General features: G+C 47.4%; 1 protein-coding gene across 23 annotated transcripts in view; it reads left to right on the top strand.

Annotated features, from left to right (window-relative positions):
* Window positions 1-27,001, top strand: part of CEP164 (centrosomal protein 164) — a 91,317-nt gene that overhangs the window by 38,537 nt on the left and 25,779 nt on the right. For 15 of the 23 annotated variants that reach the window (XM_037736663.1, XM_037736670.1, XM_037736661.1 and 12 more), the window contains 9 exons: window positions 3,015-3,173; window positions 3,583-3,717; window positions 4,620-4,697; window positions 11,823-12,206; window positions 14,185-14,265; window positions 16,143-16,226; window positions 21,301-21,398; window positions 22,336-22,563; window positions 23,504-23,650. In XM_037736663.1, coding sequence (XP_037592591.1) covers window positions 3,015-3,173; window positions 3,583-3,717; window positions 4,620-4,697; window positions 11,823-12,206; window positions 14,185-14,265; window positions 16,143-16,226; window positions 21,301-21,398; window positions 22,336-22,563; window positions 23,504-23,650 — 1,394 coding nt within the window. The remainder of the gene's footprint in view (window positions 1-3,014; window positions 3,174-3,582; window positions 3,718-4,619; window positions 4,698-11,822; window positions 12,207-14,184; window positions 14,266-16,142; window positions 16,227-21,300; window positions 21,399-22,335; window positions 22,564-23,503; window positions 23,651-27,001) is intronic. The other 8 variants (XM_037736672.1, XM_037736677.1, XM_037736673.1 and 5 more) reach the window with 6 other exon arrangements.

A 27,001-nucleotide genomic window follows, 5' to 3' on the forward strand; every position in this document is an offset into this window, starting at 1 on the left:
AGACAGGGTCTTACTCTGTAACCTAGGCTGGAGTGCAGTGGCATGATCTCACCTCACTGCAGCCTCCGTCTCCTGGGTTCAAGTGATTCTCCTGCCTCAGTCTCCTCAGTAGCTGGGATTACAGGCACCCATCACCATGTCTGGCTAATTTTTGTATTTTTTTCATTAGAGACAGGGTTTCACCATATTGACCAGGCTGGTCTTGAACTACTGACCTTAGGTAATCTGCCTGCCTCAGCCCCGCAAAGTGTTGGGATTGCAGGGGTGGGCCACCATGCCTACCCTTCGGGGTTCTTGACTTCGCTAACCTCCGTTTGCTCATATGGGGACTAGATAATGGCAGAGCCATTCTCAGGGGCTGTGAGAATAAAATGAGACATCGCATGGAAAGTGTTTAACTAGTGCACTGCTGGCCAGCTTATGGTTACTATCAGCTCCTTTTCTCCTTAACAAACATATTCTACAACAGGCGAGATGATTGTGGACCTGCAGAAGCTCAGGAGTGGTTCTCACCTTACTTTCCTGGTGAGCATCTGATGCAGAAATGGGCCCTGCTGGGAACCTACCAGCTGGTCTGGCCCCTAGACTGAGGCTATAGGCAAGAAGATGGATCTTGTCAACCTCAGCGTGACTGCCTCTGGGTTTCCTTTTCTCTCGTCAGTCCTTGTGGGATTAGGGAGGATTGGAATTTTCGTGTCATCTGAGACATTTTAAGTTTGAGAAATGAATTTTGAAGAGCTCTTTGTAAATTGTCACCAGATTGCCATCCTTGCTTCTGATAAGCCTAGATTATAGTAATGTGAATCCCTGTGATAATAGCAATTTTATAATGTTGGTGCAGCCTTGGGTCACTCATAAAGGCCCTTAGCACTTATCTCCTTGAGCTTCTCAGCACACCTAGTCAGGTGGCAAGGCACATAACATCTCCATCTTGCAGATGAATAAACTGAGAATCGGAGAGTCTGTGAGTAGCTGGAAGTCTCACAAATTCTGATTCGCAGCCTGATTTCTTTCCTTAGCCCTTGCTTGCAGGAAGGAGAACAGAAAAGAAGGGACCTGGTCAGCCCCACTACTGCCCTTCGGCAAGGCTCCTTTCTGCCACCTTATCAGTGGAGAGGGAAGAGAGTCCTTCTTTTGTTGCTCATGTGTAACTTTTTGTAGTTATTGTTGATTTTTCTTTTTCCAGACAGGGTTGCTTTTAATTTATAGAGACAGGGTCTTCTTGCTTTGTCTCCCAGGTTGGAGTGCAGTGTTATTATCTCCCAGTGGTTATATTGCACTGTGACCTTGAAGTCCTGGGCTTACGTGATCTTGCTGCCTCAGCCTCCCAAGTAGCTAGGACCACAGGCGTGTATTGCCACGTCCAGCTAATTTTTTTATTTTTTGTGGAGACAGGGTCTCACTGTGTTGCCTAGGCTGGCCTGAGATAGAGTCTTGCTCTGTTGCCCAGACTGGAGTGCAGTGGTGCCATCATAGCTCACTGTTGCTGTCAGCTGCTGGGATCAAGCAATCCTTCCTCCTCAGCCTCCTGAGTAGCTGGGACTACAAGTGCTTGCTACCACATCTGGCTAGTCTTTGAAATATTTTTGTAGAAATGGGGTCTTGCTATGTTGCCCAGGCTGATCTTGAACTCCTGGCCTTAAGTGATCTTCCCACCTTGGCTTCCCGAAGTCCTGGGATTACAGATGTGAGCCACTACGCCTTGGCCTTAGATTTAATCAGAGCAAATCGTACAGGCATGCCCATAGTTAAAAAAAAAAAAAGTTAAATAGTACTAAAAGGCATATACAAAAGTATAGCACTTCACTGTACAGAGCCCTCCTCAAAGGCAGCGACTCTGTTGTGGTGTTTACTTCATCTTTGTAAAGAACACACTTAGACCACTTTTTCTTGATTCATCAATTTTAAACTGCATTTTTAATTAAGACTTCTCCTTCTGGTAGATGCAGATTTGTCTCTGCTTTCCACTCCTGCATCCTTTCTATATGGGTTTTATTTTTATTTTTAGAAAATAAAAATCTCTCTTTGTCACCCAGGCTGGAGTGCAGTGGCATGTTCTCAGCTCACTGCAACCTCCGCCTCCTGATTCAAGTGATTCTCTTGCCTCAGCCTCCCGAGTAGCTGGGATTACAGGTGCGTGCCACCATGCCTGGCTACTTTATTTATATATATATATATATGTGTGTGTGTGTGTGTGTGTGTGTGTGTGTATATATATATATATATATATATATATATATATATATATATATACACACACACACACACACACACACACACACATATATATATATATATTTTGAGACTCAGTCTTGCTCTGTCACCTAGGCTGAAGTGCAGTGGTGCAATCTTGGCTTACTACAGTCTCTGCCTCTTGAGTTCAAGCGATTCTTTTGCCTCAGCGTCCTGAGTAGCTGGAACTACAGGCGTGTGCTATCATGCTCGGCAAATTTTTTGTATTTTTTAGTAGAAAAAGGGTAGCACCGTGTTAGGCAGGATGGTTTTGATCTTCTGGCCTCGTGATCTGCCCACCTTGGCCTCCCAAAGTGCTGGGATTACAGGTGTAAGCCACCGTGCCCAGACCTAATTTTTGTATTTTTTGGTAGAAATGGGATTTCACTGTGTTGGCCAGGATGGTCTTGAATTCCTGACCTCGTGATCCGCTTGCCTTGGCCTCCCAAAGTGCTGGGATTACAGGTGTGAGCCACCACGCCCAGCCTCCTATTTGGCTTCTGAAAGGAGAGCAGAACCCCATGCTGCATCTGCCAGATGTAAAAGAACTGTTTGCTGTGAGACAGCATGAGAGTTATGAGAATCCGGAAACCAGGCTGTGATTTCTCACATAGTTGGCACAATGGTAATTTCTGGATGTTGTGTTTCATTAGCAGCCTCTGAGCGGAGGTGGTTTAAATTCGAGTGTGTAGGATTTAGATGTTTTATTTTTATATCTGTCTCTAACACACTGAGAGCCACATGGTTTCTTGGGTTGTAATAAGATGTTTTCTGTTGCCCAGGCCCTGGGTTCCTCGTTAGCCCCAGTTCATGTTCCTCTTGGGGGACTGGCTCCTTTGCGAGGCCTTGTGGATACCCCACCCTCTGCTCTTCGTGGATCTCAAAGCGTGAGCCTGGGGAGCTCAGTGGAGTCTGGATGTCAGCTTGGAGAACTTGTGCTGGTAAGTACTTTCTCTTGTGTTCAGTGTATTTAGTTCCTGTGAGTTCCCCCATGTGTCATACTAGGAACCATGGCCTGGGGTGAGAAATAGAGGGAATTGGTCGAGTCCTCAGGGTTCATATTCTAGTTGGGAAAATGTAATTCACACCGGTATGAATGCAGACTCTGGGCTGTGGAGGATAGACCCATGCTGTAGGGACATCAGTGCTGATTTCCCAGTCTATGCAGCCAATGCAATAGGAGTGGCCCAAGGGAGTCATTGGTGTGAGCTGGAGTTGCCAGGTCAGCTTCATGGATGTGGTGGGACTTGATCTAGGAGACACTGACATAGAGAGTGGGGAGGAGCATTCTAAAAGTCATTCCAAAGGTCTTCCAAATGAGTCCTGTGACTGTCCTTTTCTATTTTGAAGCCTTCACAGGGTCTCAAGACCTTTGCTTCTACAAAGGGTCTCTTGGGCTCCATACGTGAAGACAAGAATGCTCTCACCCTCTTGGCTTTAGGAGAAGAAACCAATGAGGAGGATGAGGAGGAAAGTGATAACCAGGTAATGATGAAGTCCTCTCCCTGGCCTGGAAACCCTCTGTGCTATATTTTTTCCTTTTGAAATTTTTTTTACTGTGATTAAAAAAATATGTAACATAAAATTTACCCTTTTAACCTTGTTAAAGGTAAAATTCAGTGGTATTAATTACGTTCACAATGTTGTGCACCCATCACCGCTATCCATTTCTTTTTTTTTTTTTTTTTTTGCATTCCCCCTCCTACCACTATTCATTTCTAGAACTTGTTCATCATCCCAAATAACAGCTCTGTACCTATTGAGCAATAACTTCCTATTCCCTTTCCCTCCAGCCCCTGGAAACCTAATCTGCTTTCTGTGTCTATGAATTTACCTATTCTAGGTACCTCCTATAAGTGGAATTATACAATATTTGTCTTTTTGTGTCTGGCTTATTTCACTTAGCATAATGTTTCAAGGGTCATCTATGTATCTAATATAAGCATGTATTAGAACTTTGGTCCTTTTTAAGGCTGAATAATATTCCATGGTATGGATATGCTACATTTTGTTTACTCATCTGTTGATGAATATATGAGTTGTTTCCACCTTCGACAGTCTCTGTGCTACTTTTTAAAAAAGCAAGAATGGTTTTTTTGGCCTACAGCTTCATTTCTCAAGCAGTCTATTATCCTTCTAGATCTGATCCAGAAAGTACAGCCAGCAGAGAGCACCTTGGCTACTTGCTTGGTGCACAGCATAGTTTGTGCTGGTTGGAAAGCCATTTAGTGAGGCAGCCTCAGTGATGGTCCTGCTCTGAGTCCTCTGAAGCCCTGCCTGGGCCTGCCTGCCAGCTTAGCAGTGCCCTACTTTTCCCTCTGCAAACCTCTCACCCTGGGTTGACGAGTTCCCTCAGACTTACCCCATGTCATCATTTTCGTTTCTAGAGTATCCACAGCTCAAGTGAGCCTCTTAAGAACCTACACCTGGACATTGGGGCACTGGGTGGTGACTTTGAATATGAGGTAAGAGCCCTAATCCCTATAGGCAAATGTGTCAGCCTGGCATATCTCTCCTTTTTTTTTTTTTTTTTTAAATTAAGCCCCCCTACTTTGTGGGATGCATATTTGGAAAAAGAACCATTTTGTCCCAGGCCTGTCCAGATGGGATTTCTGGGGTTTGGGGGAAGGACAAGAATAAATGAATAGATTCTGTCCCCTCTAGACCCTGCCTCTAAACAAACAAATGTCAACACTCATTATGTTATTGTTAATACCTAAAACCTCCAATGCGTTTTTTTTTTTTTTTTTTTTTTTTTTTAAATATAAAGAGACAGGGTCTCGCCTTGTTGAGTATTGAGTACAGTGGTATCATTGGAGCTCAGTGCTTCGAACTCCTGGGTTTAAGTGGTCCTCTGCCTCAGCCTCCCGAGTAGTTAGGACTATAGACATGTGTCCCATGCCTGGCTACTTTTTAAATTTTTGCAAAGACAAGGTCTCTCTGTTGACCAGACTGGTCTCAAACTCCGGCCTCAAGCAGTCCTTCCATCTTGGTCTCTCAAAATGCTGGAATTACAGGTGTGAGCCCTTGTGCCCAGCAATGTGTTTTATATTTAGAAAGGAGCTTTGCCTACCATGTATCCTTTGTTTAGTGTCCAATTTATTAATTTAAATGTAACATTTCTCTAAATATTCCCAAAGTATTTATACAACTAATGAATCATGAACTCACCAATTAGATTTCCCCAAACACTTAAACATTGGTTGCAGGCTCAATCAGTTAAACTTTTTACAAGTCTAATATACCAAGTTCTTTTAAATACTCTCAATACCTTAACATCAAACAAGTCACTCACACTTTATTAGAATGATCACAAAACTGGCCAGTAAAACAGAATTGCTTGTATCCTGGATTTAAATTTGTTTTCTCATTATCTCTTATTATTCCTGACATGTTTCTTAGAAATCACCTTGCCTTAAGAGCCAAGATTAATGTCTCAGGCCACTTGAGGTTTCAGATGCTGGCCAAAAGCTCCTGATTTGGTTCTTTAGACCTGAGTTGTGGGTGACCCAAGTATAGCCATTGGACAGGGCTTTTTTTTTTTCTTTTTTTGAGACTGAATCTCACCCCATTGCCCAGGCTGGAGTGCATGTCAGCCTCCCAAGTAGCTGTGACCACAGGTGCCTGCCACCACACCAGCTATTCTTTGTATTTTTTGTAGAGATAGGGTTTTGCTGTGTTGTCCTTGCTGGTCTTGAACTCCTGTGCTTAAGTGATCCACCTGCCTTGGCCTCCCAAAGTACTGGGATTACAGGCGTGAGCCAGTGTGCCCAGCCTAGCATTCTTTTTGTAGTTAGACTTTGCCTGTTATCTCAGAAACTGTTCAGCATTTTGGCTGTGCACAGTTAGATATGTTTTGATTATGACTTTACTATTTCTTGTCAAATGCGACCTTTTTTTTTAAGTGTCCTGTCTTTATTATTATCAAGCTAATATATGTCTGCTTTGAAACTGTTCCTTCCGAGTGGGGCCTGGTCTGGAAGGATTAAGTCTAAAGCCTTCAGACTATTTGGTTCCCTGAAATGACAATTTTGTTTTCTTCTCCACCACCAGTAAGACCTATATTGATGGAATCAATGGAGATGCTCAGGCTTTGTGCCAGAAGGTTGACCGTGTATAGGACTAGGGGTGTCAGGAGGACTTACTTGCTTGCGGAGGAAGAAGACAATCTCTATGAGAATGAGCATAATGAGGCTGGAGATTCCGCCCTATTCATTTCTCTATGCCCAGGCAGCAGCTATCCCACCCCCTCTGAAACAGAAAGCACTTGGGTGTGTTTCGTTCAACAATCCAGAGAATGAATTTGTGAATAAGTGAATGAGCCATGCTGGGACAGAGAGAGTGTCTGGGCAGGTTGTGTTGTATTTTTTTCTTCTCTTGGCTTTCCCAGGTTTTGGATAGAGTGGGTACTTGGTTCCTGCTGTCAGCTGGTGGATTGAAGAACCCAATATGGGTTGATCATGATTTACTTTGACCTTGGGCAAGTTAACATTTAACTTCTTAATGGATTGTAAATGTCAACAAAAAAGGCTTTTTCTTTTTTGAAAGGTGAATTTCTAAAAGCTTTTCTTCTGCTAACTGTGTGCTTCTTTGCGGGGAGTGGGGACTTTTGAACACTTTTATAACCTCTTTAATATAAATAGGCACCGCAGTGTGATGAGGGGAAATGTCTGGAGTGGGTGGTGTTAAGTACACCTCCTACCCCTGTCTCTAGCATCCCCGCAGATTTAGTTCTTTTTGTCACATGGAGTGTTGGATTCTATGTTCCAACTTAAGGCAGGAATCAGGACTTTTCTTGTTGGGAGTGTTAGTGGTAGTGGTGAGTGGGGGGTTTCAGGACAGTCAATGCTGCCTCTGCTTGGGCCATACTCTTTGAAAATGGCTTTTGTCCCAGTTTACAGTCTTTGGATTCTCTGAACTACCCACTTTTCCCCACTCCTGAGTGTCCCAGACAGCCTAGGATGAAGATGGACTTCTGAAGTTAGTTCTACCCTGTCTCACTGGGAAGTCACTTTGCTCATGATTCCATGAGAGGGCAGTAGGATGGCAAAAATGCATCTGTTCTTGTCTCCTCCCTCTCCTGCTTTCCAACTTAAACCCACTTCGAGTCTGTTATAGACTGAAGAGAGAGAGGCTTATGGAACCGACACTGAAGAGGGTGAGCAAAAGCCAGGAGGCTGTAGGGTAGGTGAGCAGACTATGTGGCCATGTGGTGCTGGTGAAAAGCCCATCAGTGGATCAAAGGAGCAGGAGGGAGCTTGGGCTTAGAAATCACAGGATGATGTCAGTGCGATTGGAAAGTGCTAACAACACTGGGGAGCTGTGCAAAGAATTGAGACCAACTGGGCAGCAGTGAAATCTGAAAAACAAATTGGACTGCTGATCAGCTTGGTGGGGGTCTCTGCAGAACAGGGGCAGTGCACAGACATGGGTTCGGCTCCTCCATCCTTCATGCCCTGTCCCCCATGCTTGTGGATTATAGGGGTCCTTGTCTTGTGGTCTGGGCAGAAGGAGGGAAACCTGATGGCTTTTAGGGGGCATGCTAAATATTCATGAAACGATTCTTATAAGCTCCCTCCTGCTGTCTCCTCATGCAGATGGTAAAGTCTTTTTTGAAAAAGCAGCAGAAATGTGCCTTGCAATTCTCAAGGATCTGGGGCTGTGAAAGGAGGAGACAGAAGGTGTGTGAGCAGGGATGAGCTGAGGGCAAAGCTCTGCTGGGACTGAGGCCCCGCCTTTGCCTCCACTTCCCACAGAGCCCAGGGCATGAGACTGCATTTGGGTGCCCAGAGTGTGTATCCTGCTTGGAGCTTCAGGCTTTGGGCCCGGGGACAAGGGGTAGGGGCCAGGTGAAAGGAGATGCTCATGGAGTTGGATGGCTTCTCTAGACACTCAGCTCTTGTGCATTCATTTGTGGATAATCTACAACAAATGCTTCACCTCCCTCTGCTTTCCCCACCCTCGAGGTGCTGTCCTGCGGTTGCAGTTAGTCAACATAGTGCAGAGAATGCAAGGTCATTTATTTTAATATTACCCATGTTTTACTGTTTTAGGTAAGGCAGTCTAGAATGAGCCCCGTCATGTGAAAATTTTCTTTTGAAGAATTTAAGCATAAGAATTGAGCTGGGCCTAAGATTATTACAATTTGGCCATATCCTGTCATGTGTAAAAATGGGAATCTCTCTCTTTTAAATTTTTATTTTAAGTTCAGGATGCACATGCAGGTTTGTTATCTAGGTAAACTTGTGTCTTGGGGGTTTGTTATACAGATTATTTCATAACGCAGGCATTAAGCCTAGTACCCATTAGTTATTCTTCCTGTTCTTCTCAAGGATGGAGGATCTCTACCTGTAACTTGTATTCTCTGAACTTTTGATAGATTACTTGTTTTTCCATCATCTTGAACAGTTAATTAATAGCTAACATTTGCTTAGCTATTTTTCGTTTAATAAGCACTATAATAAATATAGTCTAATCCCTGTATAACCTTGTAAAATAAATATTATGTCTCCTTTTTGCAGGCTGGGAGGGGAAACCTCAACTTCTAGCTTTGCATGACCCACTTATTCATGTTTTAACAACTCGTTCAACAAACCTTTACTAAGCACTTATTATGTGCCAGAAACTAGGTATGGAGGACATTGGGGAGCTAATTTGGTGACAGAAACAGATAAGGAAATCAGCAAATACAATAGCTATTAAGGTAGATGATGCTAAGGCTTATCTCAGGTCAGCTGACCCAGGGATCAAGGAAGGCATCCTGTAAGAGGTGATGTGGTGAGGACCAGTGGGAGTGTGTCGGGGTATTGTGTGTGTATGTGTGTTTTAGGAATTGCATGGCAAAGTAGTGAACTAGTGTGATGTTTATCCATAGGTGGGAGGAGAGGGTGTCTGAGGGCTTGGCTGGAGGTGAGCCATGAGAGGCAGGCAGGAGCTGGGCCTTAAGGGCTGTGGGCCAAGTAGGAGTATAAACTTTATCCTGAAGGCCATAGGGCCTGTTTATCTGTTACCTCCTTTGTCCTCACATCTAAGGTGTACTGGTAGGCAGCCCTCTTAGGACCAGGTTTCACTTGCAACTTCAAGCTGTGGGGAGCCCTTTCTTAATCTTGGGACGAGCCTGGCCAGGGTGGGTTGGCCCTGCTTGCTGGGTAAGGGGGTGTGGTTGTCCTGACACCCTTAGCCCAACCCAGGCAACTCTCACCTCGTTCTTGGAGTCCTCAGAAACCCACAGACATTTGGTGGTATAGAGACGAAAAGGCCATTAGGCTCAGCCTGAAGCTGCTTCACTTGAAGAGAAGTTTGTCTTCCTTCTCTAAGCCCAGTGGTCCTGGCAGATTTATTCCATGCTGGAGGTTAGGGATGCTGGGAGGGGCAGCACTGGTGGGTATCTGCATGCATGCTGCCAAGAAATGAGCTTCCTTCACGCCTTCTTTACTTCCCTTTCTGCTCTTCTTTCTGGGACAGGCTTGGACCTGATGACAGTATCACCACTGTGTCTAGTGGCCTCTTTGCTTTGGGCAGTCAAAGCCATTGGGAGCATTTCACTTTTCTCAATATTAGCTCAATTCCTTGAGGGCAGGATCTGTATCTTGGCCATATTTGGATTCCCAAGGCAGTGTTTGGCACATAGAATGTGCTCAGTGAATGAATGTTTAAGTATCATTACATAACGTAACTTAACATTTGTGGGACACTGGCGGTGTGCCATTCACAATTCTGAGTTCCTTAACTCACTTGATGAGTGCTAACTCACTTAGTCTTCTCAACAACACTCCCTATGAGGTAGGCACTACTACATCCCAGTATTTTAGCGAAAGAAACTGAGGCACATTTATAGACATAAGTAATTTGCCTAAGGTCACACATCTGTTAAGTGTGGAGCCAAAATTTGAGCCTGAGCAGCCTCTGTCTCCAAAGCTGAGCTCTGAATGACTCTGCTTTACTGACCTGCTTAATCATCCCTAGGAAGCCTGGGTTAGCTTGTCAGTAGACTGTCAGGCTTGCAGGCAGAAGGTAATTTCTGTGGACACAGCAGACGCTGTAACAGAGCATCAATAAATGCCATGCTTAGGGCTTGTTGTTGGACCTCTCCACTCTCTAGTCATCATGGTCCTTGAGTCTTCAGAATAGGGAATCAGGAAGCCTTAAAAATCCCTCATCAGAAGTTATTCAGTCTGGCAGCCCAAGTGTCAGCACAGATGCTTTCTGAGAGGAAGGCTTCTCAGCCCAAGCCCAGCAGAGATCACTGGCTGTATTTCCATGGGCGGGTTTTCTTTTTCTCTTTTGATCGACTCTAAGGAATTTAGTGGAAGCAGCCTTAGGTTTTTACTGGTCTTTAAAGTGAGGTTTGTATGTAAGAAGCAGGGTGTGGCCACGGTAGGGATGCACTGCTCAGATCTCATTTCCAGAGACCCTGCCAAGGGGAGGTTAGTAGAGATTGACAGCCTCCAGCCACCCTTTCTATCCCCTCTGCTTCATGGAAGGCCGTGTTTTCTACTGGTGATAGGGCACAGCAGGGGTCTGAAAGCAGAGCCATTTCTGCAGATATGGGACTCCTCTAGTGGCAGCCTGCTTGGTGACTCTGCTGGGCTGGCCAAGACTTTCTCAGAGCTGGAGAAAGTCTGGAGGCTCTGCCCACTTCCTTTATCCTTTATAGACATCTGCCTTAAATCTCTCACACATCTAACCCTACCTTGTCATCTGCTTCTCAGAGGACCCAAGTCAGCAGTGCTTGGTGAGGCTGCTATCTCTGAGGCTGATCCGTGTGTACCCGGGAGGCTTTAGGGACGAAGAGCACTCTCCTGTTAGTTTTTCCCCTGCTGCCTATTAAACATGAAAAATAGAATTTGAGAATTTGCTGCCTTTCTCTCATGTGATGATCCATCATCATCTTAAATAAATATTGGCTTTTGAGTTGCAGTCTTATGATGTGGCTAATGGGGCTGGAGTGAGACAGATTTATTACTTGAGGAGATGATAGGTAGTGACAGAGTTGTATCATCCGGTGCAGTGACTTCCAGGCCCCCCAGTGGATGGGGATCAGCTTGGGTATATCCAGATCATATAAATTCCAGTTCTGTAGATCTAGGGTGGAGCCACGAATCTGTGTTTTAAAGAGCAGAGTGGGCTGGGCACGGTGGCTCACGCCTGTAATCCCAGCATTTTTGGAGGCTGAGGCATGTGGATTGCCTGAGGCCAGGAGTTTGAGACCAGCCTGGCAAAACCAAACATGGCAAAACCCTGTCTCTACTAAAAATACAAAAAATAGCCAGGTGTGGTGGTGCACACCTGTAGTCCTAGCTACTCGGGAGGCTGAGGCACGAGAATCACTTGATCCCAGAGGCAGAGGTTGCAGTGACCTGAGATTGTGCCACTGCACTCCAGCCTGGGCAACAGAGTGAGACTCTGTCTCAAAAAAAAAAGAAAAATTAAAAATAAATAAAAAAACTGGGTGATTGACAACCACTGGGTAAGAACTCAAGCGCTGGCCTCTGGGAATCAGGGAATAGCATTTCTGTCTTGTACCATGTCTCAACTCCTTTTGCACATTCCTTATGTCTTCCTTTCTAACATGGTCTGTTGCTTCCTAGGAGTCTCTGAGAACAAGCCAGCCAGAGAAGAGAGATGTTTCTCTAGATTCAGATGCTGCTGGTCCCCCTACTCCCTGCAAGCCCTCCAGCCCAGGTGCAGACAGTAGTCTGAGCAGTGCTGATGGCAGAGGGCGACAGGGAAGTGGGGCAAGACCTGGGCTTCCAGATAAAGAGGAAAATGAGAAGAGTGAACCTGAGGCTTCCAGGAATCTGGTGACCCCTAAGGCAGACCCTATAGGCGATGAGCCTGCCAAAGCCTCTGAAAAGGAGGCACCAGAGGACACAGTAGATGCAGGAGAGGAGGGTTGCAGGAGGGAAGAGGCAGCCAAGGAGCCAAAGAAGATGGATTCTGCCCTGAAAGAGGGCAGTTCAGATGCCAGCCAAGTAAGTCACCGTGTCCCATAGGCAGGGGTTGGCTGTAGCCCTCTGCTGCTCTGTTCAGCCTTGGGCAGGGTCCTATCCCCACATCTTTATTACTGAGTCAGGAGCTTCATTTGCAGCCCCGGCACTGGGCTGTCAGCATCAGCCAGAGCCCTTAATTGTGACAAATATGCCGAGACCCAGCAGGCAGTAAAATCCTGAATAAAGCTGCAAGCCTGCTGGCACTCCAAATTGGGAGCAGAAATTTGCTTTTCCATTGGCACCCTCCTGGAATGTTCATTTTCTTTTCTCCTACTTCCTTCCTCTCATGCTTCTTACCTCCCTCTTGTACATTTTTTTTCTTGTTTTTTTTGAGACAGGGTCTCGCTCTGTAGCCCAGGCTTGGAGTGCAGTGGTGTGATCTCAGCTCACTGCAGCCTTGACCTCCAGGACTCAAGCAGTCCTCCCACTTCATCATAGTTCAGGGTGCTTTTTGGCAGAGCATTACCTCAGCCTCTTGGGTTGCTGAGACCACAGGCATGTGTCACCACGCTCGGCTAATTTTTGTATTTTTTGTAGAGACAGGGTTTTGCCATGTTGCCCAGGTTGGTCTCTAACTCCTGAGCTCAAGTGATCTGGCCATCTCATCATAGTTCGGGTGTCTTTTCTTTTTTTTTGAGGCAGAGTATCGCTCCTTTACCCCAGCTGTGGTACAGTGGTACAGTCTCGGCTCACTGCAACCTCTGCCTCCCAGGTTCAAGCGATTTTTGTGCCTAGCCTCCCGAGTAGCTGGGACCACAGGCATGTACCACCACACCTGGCTAATTTTTGTATTTTTAGTAGAGGTGGGGTTTTGTCATGTTGCCCAGGTTGATCTTGAACTCCTGAGCTCAACTTCTATCTGCCTGCCTTGGCCTCCCAAACTGCTGAGATTACAGGCATGAGCCACTGAGCCTGGCTCCCCTTGTACTTCTTGACAAGTACAAGAAATTTGGGGCAGTCATGGTTGCAGCAGTTGGAGTTCCTATAGAGAGAGAACGTTGTGTGTTGTGGTGAGGTGGGGTGCGGTGGTGGTCGGGGGTGATAGGTACCACATTTGGGAGTATTCTATCCTAGCATAGGTAGATTAGGTGACAAGAAGACTCTTCTCGTCCATTTTTGTGGCTCTTTCTGAACTATCCCAAGACATGGGAGTGGTTGCTTTGGCAAGACCAGGCCAATGACCAAAATGGACAGAAGCAAGTCTGAATGGGGAGATCCTTTGGCATTTTAGACTTTTTTCAACCCTTAGTCCTGTTCCTTCTCCAGGTAGATGGTGAGAGAATTCATTTAAAGAGCTTTTATTGACTGGGCATGGTGGCTTATGCCTGTAATCCCAGCACTTTGGGAGGCCCAGGTAGGTGGATCACTTGAGGTCAGGCATTTGAGACCACTGGCCAACATGGTGAAACCCCGTCTCTACTAAAAATATAAAAATTAGCTGGGCATGGTGATGTGTACCTGTAATCCCAGCTACTTGGGAGGCTGAGGCAGGAGATCCGCTTGAACCTGGGAGGTGGAGGCTGCAGTGAGCTGAGATGACACCACTGCACCCCACCCTGAGGGACAGAGTGAGACTGTCTTGGAAAAAAAAAAAAGCTTTTATCTATTTTCTGGGAAACATGCTGTCCTTCTGTTTTTTAGGATAGCATCAGACTTTCATACTGCCACCTTTCTAACCATCTCCACTACTCTTGGCTCTTCTTACTTGTGTAAATCCTTCTGATCTGATTCACAGTGTGGTTGTCTCTACTCAGCTGCCCAGCCCCAGTGGGGCAGAGGCTGTGCCCATGTCCAGAGAGAATGGCGGGATCCACAGGCCTCCTTTAGGTTTTCCAGAAGAGTGGATTTCAGTTTGGCCTGAGCCCTGTATTGGCACCACGGCCTGAACAGAATGCCCTGGGTGGTGACGAGGACCCTTTATGCTCTGCCGAGGAATTTCTCTTTGTGTCTCTCTCTCCAGGAATCGGAAATTAGTGAACATATGAAGGAACCACAGCTCTCAGACTCCATAGCTTCTGACCCCAAGTCCTTCCGTGGGCTGGTGAGTTTGAGATGAGGCAGTAGATTGGTGGCGAAGAGCATGGATTTGTGAGTCTCCAGGGTTAAGTAATTTGCCTAGGATCACACAGCTTGTAAGGGGAGAATTTTGAACTCATGCTCGAGTCTTATCTAGCTCCAGTTTCTCAATCATTAACTAAGGGTAATACTACCTATTTTATAGGTTTGTTGTGAGAAGAAAGTGAGGCAGAGAATGTAAAATGTTAGCATATAAACATTAATAATAATGTTGTATATAAAATAACATAAAATGTTAGCTGTTATTACTATCACTATTCTGTGAATTGCTTGTGTGATCATGTGAGTCACCTCTAGCAGGAGCATTATATGAGCCTAGGAGGTTAGAGACTGGCGTGTTTGTGTTTATGGGATCACTGAGCTGTGGCGAGGACCAGTCCCCAAGTTCTGGTCAGGAGGGATGCTGTGGCTTCATTTCTAAAGTTAAGGCTTTGTCTTGGAATGCCAGCATCCGTGGTTTCTTTGTCCCAGACCTTCTACCCAGCCTGCTGTATCCTGCTTTCATTTGCCAGGTCTGTACCTAAGGGGAATAGTTCAGGGTGCTTTTTGGCAGAGCATTACCTCTAGAAGCCATCCTCCATCTGTTCGAAGGAGGCAGATTAAAGGGAAGGGATTAGTGGGAGAGGGTCAGGGATGAACAGTAATGATATGAGGAGGTGCAGAGGAATTAGGAGGCTGTGTGTGCTTGTGCCTCATTGAGCCATGGGCTTAGGAGGCAGATGGCAGCGGCATTCAGTGAAGTAGAACTCCAACTGAAAGGAAAATGTCACCAAAAAAGAAGAAAAACCCACAAGCTAGAAAGGGAAGGCAAAAAGTCGTTGGCAAAAACTGTCCATGAAGAATCGCCATGTCACAGATCTCTTGGAAGCAAGGGGGCTGGCTCTTCTAAAGCAGTCACCCATATGGAGAAATGTGCCCATCAGCATTTTTCTTCTCTATGGAAGTGGATGGAGGAGGCTGTGGACAGCGGGACCAGACTTTGTCTGGGTGTCTCACCATTAATCAGGGCTGATGTGACAGAACTGTCCCCATTAGCATGCTGTTGGGTAGCAGTCTTTCACTTAGCCCAGCCGGGATCTTAGGCTTAGAGAGAGAGGGTGGGACTGTGGGCCTGTGGCAGCCAAAGGACAGCAACAAACTGGCACCAGTGTGGGCACTTGCTGCCTGTCCCAAAGAGAAGCCAGTGCTGGAAGCACCACTAATTAACCCTCATTGTCTAGATGGGCACCTGTATGGAATGGGGGATGGAATGAGCTGGAAAGAGCCAAACTGCCCACAGGTTTTCTGGGGATGTTGGCCTCTCTTCTCATGCCTGGTTGGGCACCACGGATGGGGAGAGATGCTGGAGAGTGACATCCTTCGCAGCATGTGTCATGGAAAGAGCTTGGGCTTTGGAGTCAGTACAGGGCCCCATCTGACCCTCAGGCCCCTGCTTTTCAGCTTTGTGACCTTGGGCGAGTTACATGTGCTCTCCAACCTGCTTCCTTATCTGTGAGATGAGGGTAAGAATTTTAGTCTCACAGGGTTATTTTTCCCCCACAGCTTTATTATGAAAAATTTCAAACATATAGAACAATGAAAAAAATTGTACAGTGAATACCCACATATTCACCACATATAGGCCACAATTAACATTTTACCATACTTGCTTTATCACGTATCTTTCTATCTAGTCATGGTGTTATTTTGAAGATGAAATTAGTAGATGTTGAAATGTTCGGCACAGGGCTGGGCACAGAGTAGACATCTTTCTGGAAAGTGGAGTTAGGAGTAGTGAAGAGGCCTGGTGGGTGTTGACCATGACAGAGGCAGAGTTGACCTTTGCATCTCCGCTGTCTCCAGGACTTTGGTTTTCACACCCGGATCTCAGAGCACTTGCTGGATGTTGATGTGCTTTCCCCCGTCCTGGATGGAGCCCCTTGGCAGGTGAGTCTCTCTGGGTGGTGGGCTGAGTTGGGGCCTCATTTTCCCTCACAACCACTTTTTTGGATAACCCAGAGCCAGGCCCCGCCCACCACACGGTGCATTTCTGGAAGTTCTCTCCCTTCTAATTCATTAAGGCATGGTTCTGACTGCCTTTCATGGGTTTCTGACCATTCCTGTGTTGTTGCTATAAATTAAAGCCCTTTTTCCCCATATATTTTTCCATTTATCCACTCATTCACCAGCTGCGAGGGAATGTCTGCTCATGTCCAAAACACTGTGTAGACTATAGATTTCAAGATACTTCCCAACCTGGCCCATCCATCCTCTTTATGTGCCCAGCCCACCTGCCACTCACCAGCTGGGTCTGCCGCTCACCATCGCTGGGTCACATCTCCACCTCCACCACCCCTCTGCCTGCCACTCTACTTTCCCATTTTTCCCTGCAAGCTGTTGGTCCTGGAGGTTCACCTCTGACACCACCTCCTCAGGTGGGATGAATTGTTCCTCTCTTTGCTCCGCTTAGTCCCTCTTATTTTGTTTGACGGTTGTCTGTCTCCCCTGCCAGATGTAAGGTCTGTATGTGCATGGATGACAACTGACCCACGTAGGGCACAAAGATGACTCAAACATAGATCCTGTCCTCAAGGAGCTTCAAGCCAAGACCTTTTTTGTTTGTTTGTTTTTCCTTTGTAGATTGGTTAGAAGAGCAGTTCTGGCACATGGTCTCTGCAAGTTGCAAGGTTAAGGGAACATTTGGTTTGGGCAAAATGGAAATTTATTGGGTGAAACAAACAAGATGTTTCATATGAACCCAGCCTGGGAGACTTTAGTGAAATGTGTGCTAGAGATAGGATAGAGTTTTCAGGCCAACTGCATTTGAGCCCCACATGTTCCTCTCAGGTCTGGCTGATAGAACCTTTCTGGGCCACTGTCCAGCTACCTGGTCCCTGCTGGACCTTGGTCATCCTATTTGCAGTGCTAAAGAGATGTGAGGGCACAGACAAGGGAAGATGGGATTAGTCAGGAAAGGTTTGGAGCAGGTGAATTGTGAGGCGCCTTTGGCAGTAGGTGAGTGGGGAAGTTACTGAGTCAGTGGGGTGGGGGTGGATTCCATTGCTTGGAGTCCAACACCTGGCCAGTATCAGAATTACTTGGGAGCTTGAAAAAAAGATTTTTGGGTCCTACTTAAGACCTGATGTGGAGAGCAGCCTCTTTTCGGGCTATGCCACTTGCTGTAACGCAGTAGCAGGACCTGACTTGGTTTTGGTTCTCATGAGCTGCAGCCTCCTGAGGTGGCCATCCCTGGCAGAGGAAGCCCTAAGCCAGCTGTCCCCAGCCTTTTTGGCATCAGCAACCAGTTTCTTGGAAGACAGTTTTTCCACAGATGGGGACAGGGGTTGGGGCATTAGATTCTCACAAGTAGCACACAATCTAGATCCCTCACATGCACAGATCACAATAGGATTCGTGCTCCTGTCAGAACTCAATGCCACTGCTAATCTGACAGGAGGTGTAGCTCAGGTGATAAGGCTTGCTCACCCACTGTTCACCCCCTGCTCTGCAGCCCAGGGGTTGGGGACCCCCCTCCCTTAAACTATATCTTGTGACCTGCCTGTTGTGATGTGGGTAACTGGGTGCTCAGCATAGCTGACCAAGTAGCCGAGCCTTTGCAGGGCTCAGCCTCCATGGCAGATGTCTGCCATCTCTGGAGATGGAGGGCTCGAGTGGGAAGGTGGAGATGGAGGGCTGGAATGGGAAGGTGGAGCTGGAGGAGAGAGCATCAGCCCTTTCATGGGACAACTGTAGCTGCCGTCCTCTGTCCTTGTGTGCTTTTGCCCAATTTGCCATATTCTCCATGTCTCTCTCAAGGGCAGGAGAGAGGGCTTAGAACTGAGCTATACTAGTTTTTGTTCATTTTAAATATTTGTAATGCAGCTGTATTGAGATATAATCAATATACAATAAACTGCACATTTATTTGATAAGTTTTACCTTATTATGTACCTTCACAACTATCACCACAAAAAAAGATCATAATGAATTAGACATAATACATTTCATAATGAATTAGAAAAGTGATTATAAAATTATTTCAAGTAATACAGAAGGTCCAAGTTCTCTACTTCCTCTAACCTTACTCACACAGGCAGGGACTATGGACAGTTTCCATTCACATTTTTCATGTGCCTTTCCAGAATTTTTTCTGTGTACATATAAGCATGTATCTATTTTCTACTTGCTTATCTTTTTTCTTCCCATAAAAATTGGGATTGTGCTACCTAAACTGCTGGGTGATATGCTCTTTAAATTTGAGAATAGGCTCTTGACTTATTTCTGAGGTATTTTATATAGATCTACCATATTTATTTTGTTGCCTGCACAGACTTCTGCTGTATGAATACACTATTGTTTATTTAACTAAGGACTGAATCCTAAATGAAAAAAAAGACCCTAGAGCTGAGTTAAGGAGAGGGAAATAATACCTTAGCCCAGAGGCTTAGGATGTGCGATTGTCTCCCCTTTCTTCCCCCTATCCCCAGACAAAGTCTTGCTCTGTCGCCCAGGCTAGGGTGCAGTGGCGTGATCTCTGCTCATTGCAGCCTCTACCTCCTGGGTTCAAATGAGTCTCCTGCCTCAGCCTCCCAAGTATTTGGGATTACACGTATGCACCACCATGCCTGGCTATATTCTTATTAGAGATGGGGTTTCACCATGTTGCAACTGTTGACCTTGTGATCCATCTGTCTCAGCCTCCCAAAGTGCTGGGATTATAGACGTGAGCCACTGTGCCCAGCTCGATTGTCTCCCCTTTCTGAAGAATGCTGACCTTGGTTGCTTTCCTCATCTGGTCCCTTTGCTTCTTTTTCTGGAGCAAAAAGTTCAAGGGAGGTAACCCTCTCTACCAAGAGGACCCTCTGTCTGGGTATTTCCCCAGAGGATCCCCTTTTCTCTGTCGGTGGGGCTAGTTCAGTTTCTCACAGAAATATAAGTGAAACAAGAAGGGAGAGGCCAGAAAGCGATGGTCTGTAGCCAGCCCTCCTATCTGCTGCCTTTTTCCTTATGGTGTGTGGCCGATAGCCCTGGAGTTCTTTCTGACTCAGGGTGCAGTCCCCCTATTTTTATTACTGTCACCCCACTTTATTACTCATCTTATAATTTAGTTTGTTAAATGGAGTTGGCCTGTGTGATTTTCTTTCTTGACAGGTGAGAGAGGGAGATATTTGATGGGCATGGTGTGGTCTGTAGGGGAAGACAAGTTGTGAGTTGCACTCTGGAAGGGGAGAGAGGTGGGGTGGGAAAGGCTGCATGCCCTGCCATTGTCTGCAGGCTCTGCCCAGGCTGATGCGATGAGGAGTGGCAGCCTTGGCAGGGAGCCCTTCTGCTGCAGGCACAGGGAGGTACTCACAGGCAGCATTTCTATTTTTAATGTAATTTGGGGGAGCTGGGTTTTAGTTCAGGCCCTGCCCTTCCTTACCCATCCAGATGGCAGGGTTGGCCACAGCTGCTGGGGCTTAGGCTGCCAATGGAGAGGTGTGGGGGCTGTGGGCACAGGGCTGGGGACCCCACTGGGGAAGACGGAGTGAGCTGTCTCCCGCCCCACCTCTCCTGTTAACCCTGTGTCCCAGAACAGACGGGGCTCCTGTTGGTATGACAGAAGGAGTGCAGGTCCTAGGATGGGGACTGGCACCGGCAGAGTCTTTTGTTTTTTACCTTAGGCTGGGGGAGAGGGAGAGGAATGTGAGAAGAGGAACTAACGTTGATGGCATGCCTTCTTTGGGTCGGGAGTTGGGCCTTAACGCATTTGAGCTGACTTAATCCTCACCAGAAGCCCTGTGAGTTGCAGTTTACTATCCCATTTTATACAGTGGAGGAGACAGACTTCCCAGGCAGGAAGAGCTAGAACAAAGGGTTGACCCCAGGGTGACTACCTCTGTGGAAAATATTTGAAATGATCAACAATATCCTCTCCTCTAGGTTGGGTGACAGAGTGAGACTCTGTCTCAAAAAAAAAAAAAAAAAAAAAAAAAAGTTCTCCCTGCTTCCTTTTTCCCCCCCAACTTGCCAAATTTCACTAATCACCCAAGCTTTAAAATGAGATTTTTGTTCTGTTTTTTTTTTTTTTTTTTTTTTTGAGACGGAGTCTCGCTCTGGCACCCAGGCTAGAGTGCAGTAGTGTGATCTCCACTCACTGCAACCTCTGCCTCCCGGGTTCAAGTGATTCTCTTGCCTTGGTCTCCTGAGTAGCTGGGATTACAGGCATGTGCCATCATGCCTTGCTAATTTTTGTATTTTTAGTAGAGATCGAGTTCACCATGTTGGTCAGGCTGGTCTCGAACTCCTGACCTTGTGATCCACCCTCCTCAGCCTCCCAAAGTGCTGGGATTACAGGTGTGAGCCACCATGCCTGGTCTTGTTTTGTTTTTGATGGATAATATAATTGTTGACTGGGAAGGAGGCATCATTGCCTGCTGATGTTGCCTGGGTGCTTGGGGGGTGCCCTGTCTTCCTTCCTCCAGGTGCCAGGTGGTGCCCTTTTTGTCTCGGGTACAGCTCTCTCTCTCATTCTACCAGGACTCTATATTTCCAGCACTTATCCTTTCTCATGTGCTTGCCTGTGGCCCCCGATTCTGCCCTTTTAATTTTAGCACCTCTGTAATTCACTGACACTGCTAATCTGGGCCTCAGTGGATTTGGAGTACTCATGGATTTCTCTGCTTTTTCTGTGAAGCTCGCAGTACAGGCTTCCAGTAGCAGGAGGCAGGATTTTCTTTTTCTTGTGTGTTCTTCTTCGGCCTCTGGCTCCTGACTCTGTGTGTAGTGACTGTGGTCTTCTGCCTCATCCTCCCCAGGCCTCAGAGTTGACTCAGGGAGCAGCTGTGAGGTTGGGGGCTTAGCCAAAGCTTGGGAAGCTTCACTGCACGGTAGAACAACTTTCTGTTCTATGTCCCACATGGCCCCATCCTCTATAGAGTAGCTTCTCAGTGCTTCTCCCAAGCTTGAGAGCCAGCAGGTGGATGGAGTGACCTAGATGCAATCCCTACAACACAAACTTTTTATTGCTTCTCTCCTACAGGCCCAGCAGCCACTGGGAATGGCAGACAGGGATGACAGCCAGTCCAGCCAAGATGAGCTGCAGAGCAAGCAGTCCAAAGGCTTGGAGAGGTACCATAGGTGGGAGGATATCCCCCGGGACATGAGATGTGGTGCCTTCAGGGTGGTGTGGACTTGGGCAGAATTCTTGGCTTTGGTGGCTGGCCTGGCTCAGTGTACACTTGATTGACGGCAGGTGGTGAGCTGGCTGGATGGCCTTGCAAGGTTTCTCCGTGCGCATGCATGTGTATATGTTTGCGCATGTGTGTGTACCTGCAATGTGTATATGTTTGTATACATGAGTGGACCCTCTGATTCTGCACCAAGATGGGAATGTGAAGTGCCACTGGGTGCATTTGGCAGGACTCTGGGCACTATTGTGGGGCCAGGGCTAATTAAGCTGTCTGTGGTCCAGGGCTGGTTATGCGCCAGGGCTGAAGAAACCTTCTGGAAGTCTGGAGGAGTCACATTGGAGGGTTGGTGCTGCAACTCAGAGCTCTGAGCCAGGGCCCTGCCACATCAGAAATGGCTGCAGCTATCTGTGTGTGTACAACTGTGTGTGATGTGACAGGCGCTCTCAGCTTCTCAGGCCTGAGCCTCGTGACAAGGGCGGCCACCCTGGAAGGGGAAGGAGAATGGTCATTTCACTTTTGGACCTGCAAAAACTATCCATGACAGCTTCATGCATTTTCTTGTCTGACCTCTTGAGTCTGGCTTCTCTTTTTCTCCCCACTCAGTTCTTCTGCCCGTCCCTGGCCCCAGTGATGGTGAGCTTTGGGGATGGGTACACTTGTGAGTATGTCCAGCTTTTACTCCTGAACCAAGCAGAGGCAGCACAGGGACCCCTGGGAAGCCTGACTCCAGTCTAGGCAAAAGGAGGGCTCAGGAGGGACTCTCTCGTTCCTGCATGTCTGGCTGCCTGGCCCCACTGTGGCTCTCCACAGATGGATGTTGGGGCAGGGCTGGGGCATAACCTAGGAAGAGGGATTGACCTAGGTCTACACACTGCACTCCCCAGTTCTATTCCCGCTCTTCATATGGAGGGTCCTGACTCTGCTGCTCTGACTGGCCTGACCAGGTTATCTCCTCCACTTCTGCACGAGGAGTGGGCCCAGAGTCCCCCTGTCAGCCTGGCCACCCAAGAAGAGCCCCTTCAGGGTCCCAAGGGGCAGCCCGAGCAGAAGGAGGCAGAGGAGCCTGGGGAGGACTCTGTAGCCAGCCTCAGCCCGCTGCTTTCCCTCCAGAGGTAAGGATGAGGGGAAGCGCCCCTGGTGGTGGCTGCTCTGCATGTAGTGGGTTTGTGTGCTAGTGTTGAGAGAGATGGGGGTGGGGTCGGCTTGGGGAGGGAGCTAGGGTGGGTTTGTACCCTCAGCAGCAGCAGCAGCAGAGGGTCTGCTTAGTGTCCTGTGGGAGCTGGTTATGAGGAAATGTGCCTCTTCCTGTACAATGTGCCTCAGTATGCAGCTGAAGTTAGAGTATGTGGTCTGATTAGAGGAACTTAGAGACTCTTGAATAAGGAGATATCTCTTTTGTCCCAGCTGCCTCCCTGCCAGGGGCTGAGCAGAAACTGTTGTTACTCTGGCTGCTCCATTGCTGCCAGGGAAGCCCTTTCTCTAGTCCCCTCCCTGCCAGCACCCCTGTTTCCAGTAGTCATCCTACTTCTAGTCATTCAGCAACCCCAGCTGGAGCCATGTTAATGTGCTTGGCCCAGGGAGAGGGATGCCCAGATCACTCTGAATCCAGCCGAGAGAACCTTTGCATCCTAGCTTAGTTCAGAGCCTGGTGGGCATTTACTAGTTCTTTGTCCCCCTAGCAAGAGAAAGATGCTGGTCTTAGAATTCATTGGGTTAGAATGAAGAATTCATTGGGTTAGAATGAGTCACCAGAGAACCTGAGCAACACCAATGTGCAATCAACAGCATCCACTGAACACCTGCTGTGTACGGAGCTCCTGGGGTACCCATAACCATCCTGCTTCCATTGTGAGGCAGGAGTCTCTGGTCTTTGATGCAGATAATTCAGGGAGAGGAAGGGAGGGGAGAGGGAGGTTTCATACCCAAGGTCGGGAAACTATTGGGGCTGTCTCTCTTATCTCTGTCACAGCTTTTTGACCCCAAATGGCATGCGTCTTAAGCCTCTTGGTTTCTTACTGGCTTTAACACAGTTGTTTCCTTACTGACATCAAGGGAGCAGGCCTCAAGCCCACCTGCTGCCCACGAGAAGGGCAAGGAGCAACACTCCCAGGCTGAGGAACTGGGCCCTGGACAGGAAGAGGCAGAGGAGCCTGAGGAGAAGGTGGTGGTCGGCCCCACCCTGCCAGTCTCTCCAGAGGTGTAAGGGCCAGTTTTACATGTCTGTCCCTGTCCTCTGCTGTGTGTGGGCTGCTTCCATGCCTATTTACTCTTGGGTGGTGGAAATTGGGGCACTGGCTCTGGCCAGGGGTTAGAGTGTAGGGGAGATTGAGCATATCCTTGGTGCTGTGTGTGTGGCCTTAAGAGCCCCACGCAGGCATGGCTGATCCTTATGTGGGGTTAGCTTCCGCCCCTGGGGCTCCTGGTCAGGACTTGATATACAAGGACGGATGGCTGGTACCTCCTAGCTCATTTGCTGAACTTGCTAAATCATGTTTCCTGTCAACCAAGTACTGTTTTTCTCTTTATAAATGTTGTTAAGGTATGTATATACACCACAGTACACAGACCTGAAGTGTACAATTCAGTGGAGATTTGCATCTGTGCACACTGTATAATGGCCGTGCAGACATGGAATGTCTCCAGCCCTTGAAGACGTTTCCTCATACCCCTCTCAACCCATCCACCCCAGGTCTTTCTTCACTGTTCTGGCCTCTGAGTTCCAAGTTCTGACCAAAGGGTCATTTTTCCAGTTCTCCACTTCACATAAATGGAATTATACAGTATACAGGATTGATCTTTGGTGCTTGTACTCAAAGCTCAATGCATTTTTGTGATTCACCTATATTGTTGCACCAAGTGCTTCTAAAATTTAGAAATCATTTAGCTTTTTTCCTTCCATTCTCACCCTTCCCCTTCCTACCCATTTTTCAGATGAGGAAACTGAGGCTCAGAGAAGTGAAGGAGTTTGTCTAAGGCCACATTGCTAGTCAGCGGCAGAATTAGAACTAGATTGTAGGCAGGGCATGGTGGCTCACATCTATAATCCCAGCACTTTGGGAGGCTGAGGCAGGTGGATCACCTGAGGTCAGGAGTTTGAGACCAGCCTGGCCAACATGGCAAAACCCTGTCTCTACTACTAATAAGAAAATTAGCTTGGGCATGATGGTAGCACCTATAATCCCAGTTACTTGGGAGGCAGAGGCAGGAGAATCGCTTGAACCTGGGAGGCGGAGATTGCGGTGAGCTTAGATTATGCCAGGGCACTCCAACCTGGGTAACAAGAGCAAAACTCTGTCTCCAAAAACAAAAGCAAAACAAACAAAAAAAACCACTAGATTCTAGTCACTAGAGCCCTAGACTTCTGACTTTAGTCTGTAGCCACTGTTCCTTTTCTCTGCATGGAGAAAGATAAGGGTCAGGACTTAAACACTTTCCCTTCTGTGAACTGAGCAGGTCTAAAGGATTTGGGATTGACTGGTAAGCAGAGACAGGTTCATGCACACATTACTCACAGGAAGTTCATGCACACTTTACTCACTGAGAGCTGGTGAGCTCAGGATCTCGTGTTGTCACCATAACATTGCAGGAGTGGTGTAGGGAAGGGGTGGCCATGTTTTTCAGATGCTGATACATCCTACAATGAAAACTGTGACCTGGAGGAATTATACGGCTTTCCTATCTCCTTGGTGGCTGTGGTCAGCCAATTCAGGATGCTTTCTTTGAGGACAGGAGGTGGGTGTAGTTCAGAGAGAGGAAGATTGGACAGAGGTCAGAGGGGTGTCTCCCCAGGACCTTTAGAGGCAGCAGGGCTCAGTTGGGGCCTCAGCTTCCCTGTCTCCTCCCTGGCTGCCTTGGCTGATTCATTCCCTTCCCTTGTGTTTCTCCTGCCATCCCAGTGAGGCTGCCCCTGCTAGGGTCTCAGAGATGCTTGACAATGCAGTCTCAGTTTACACCATCCCCTTAGGAAATGCCTTCTGTTGCTTTCCTGAGTCTCTTCAAGGCCCATCACGTCCTTGTTATTAATCTTTACAGCTTCATTAGGAATGGATGGGTTATCTAGGTTTTGTGGGAGTAGTTCTGTGTCTCCCAGCTTCCAAACGTGTAGTCAAGCTGGATCTGAAGGGTTAGGAGAAGAGGGCAGGCTAGAGGGAGCAGGTAGGGCCAGGAGGCAGCACGTGTCACTCACTGAATGCTTTCTGGCCAAGGCCAGGACTAGGAAACAGGAAGATCCTCCCCTTGTCATGCCAGCATCCTTCCTGAGGGTTTGCAGAGAAGAGGATAAAAGAATCAGAATACCAAGTTGAGTATGAGAGGAGACATTCTTTTGTGGTAGTACCATGAAAACCATTTCACAGTGTTTCTAGGTGCTATTTCCCAGCCCTCCGCTCTCCCACTTCCCCCTCTTTCCCTGGCTTCCCTTCTTGCTTTCTCTCAGGTAAATTTGAGCTACTTGGTGGCCAGCCTGGAATGATTATGTTCCTGCAGAGCTTCCCCTTTGTCACTCACTGTAGGAAACTAGGTCCCACTGATTCTGATACATGAGGAGTTGGCCTAGAAATCGGAGCTGTTTTTTCCCTTGGAGTCCTCAACTTCCCAGTCACGTCACATGTCTTTCAGGCATTGTTTACTGTTTATTGGACCTAAGCTAGGAGTTTCAACTACTAGATCTTTAAAACTGGGTGAGGGAGAAGAGGTCCACTAACAGACAGCCCAGCTTGCCTCTGTGCAAGCTCACTGGTGTGCATAGCCTGGGTACACGCCCCATGCGGTCTGATGCCCCATCTTTCCACAGCATCTGTCCCTAGGGCTCCACATAGCTGTGCAGCCTGCAGGAGAGAGACATTAAAAGGTACCATCTCAGGGAAAAAAGATGTTTTCAGCCAAGGTTGGAAATGAGTTGGAGGGTTGATGAGGCGGAGAGCTGTGGGGGAAGGCTCTTTCTGAGGGCAGGATTCTCAGAGGAGGTGGCAGCCACATCTCTTACATCTGCCACAGTTGGGCTATGTCAGGGGACTGAGAGGAAGCCAGGCTTTGGAAGGAGGGAGGAGATGGAGTTGGGAGCACAAAAGAATTGCAGGAATAGCTCAAGATTCTTTCTGGTCTAAGTTACGATTTTAGGAAAGGGGAAAGGAAAGGTCTTTATGGTAATTTAGAGATGACAGTAGCCTGTCCTGTCTTCCTTCTCTCTCTAGTCTCAAGGTGCTGCTATGGGATCCGTAAGTCCTTGTTTTCCTCTACTGTTCTAATCTGATCCTTCCTGCTGGTTTCTATCTTCAGTGAGGCTCGAGCTGGAGGGGGCAGGGGTTCTGAGTCCCCAGCAGGGAGGACTGGCTCCCCTGTGTGACTCTTGCCCAGCCCTCTTTGTTTTGGGTTATGCCCACACTTTCCGCTTAAGTTGACTGAGCCACTGTGCTGGGCCTGCATCAGCCTGAGTGCTGTGCGAGGAGGGTGTGTGGCGAGACCGATTTCCAACATGAGATTGAGGGACCTGGAAGTGCAGACACGTTCTGGCCTTTAGGAAAGTCACTCTAGGAGGCACAATGCTTTATC

The sequence above is a fragment of the Cebus imitator genome, unplaced genomic scaffold (assembly GCF_001604975.1).
Source record: "Cebus imitator isolate Cc_AM_T3 unplaced genomic scaffold, Cebus_imitator-1.0 Scaffold28, whole genome shotgun sequence".
Taxonomy (NCBI): domain Eukaryota; kingdom Metazoa; phylum Chordata; class Mammalia; order Primates; family Cebidae; genus Cebus; species Cebus imitator.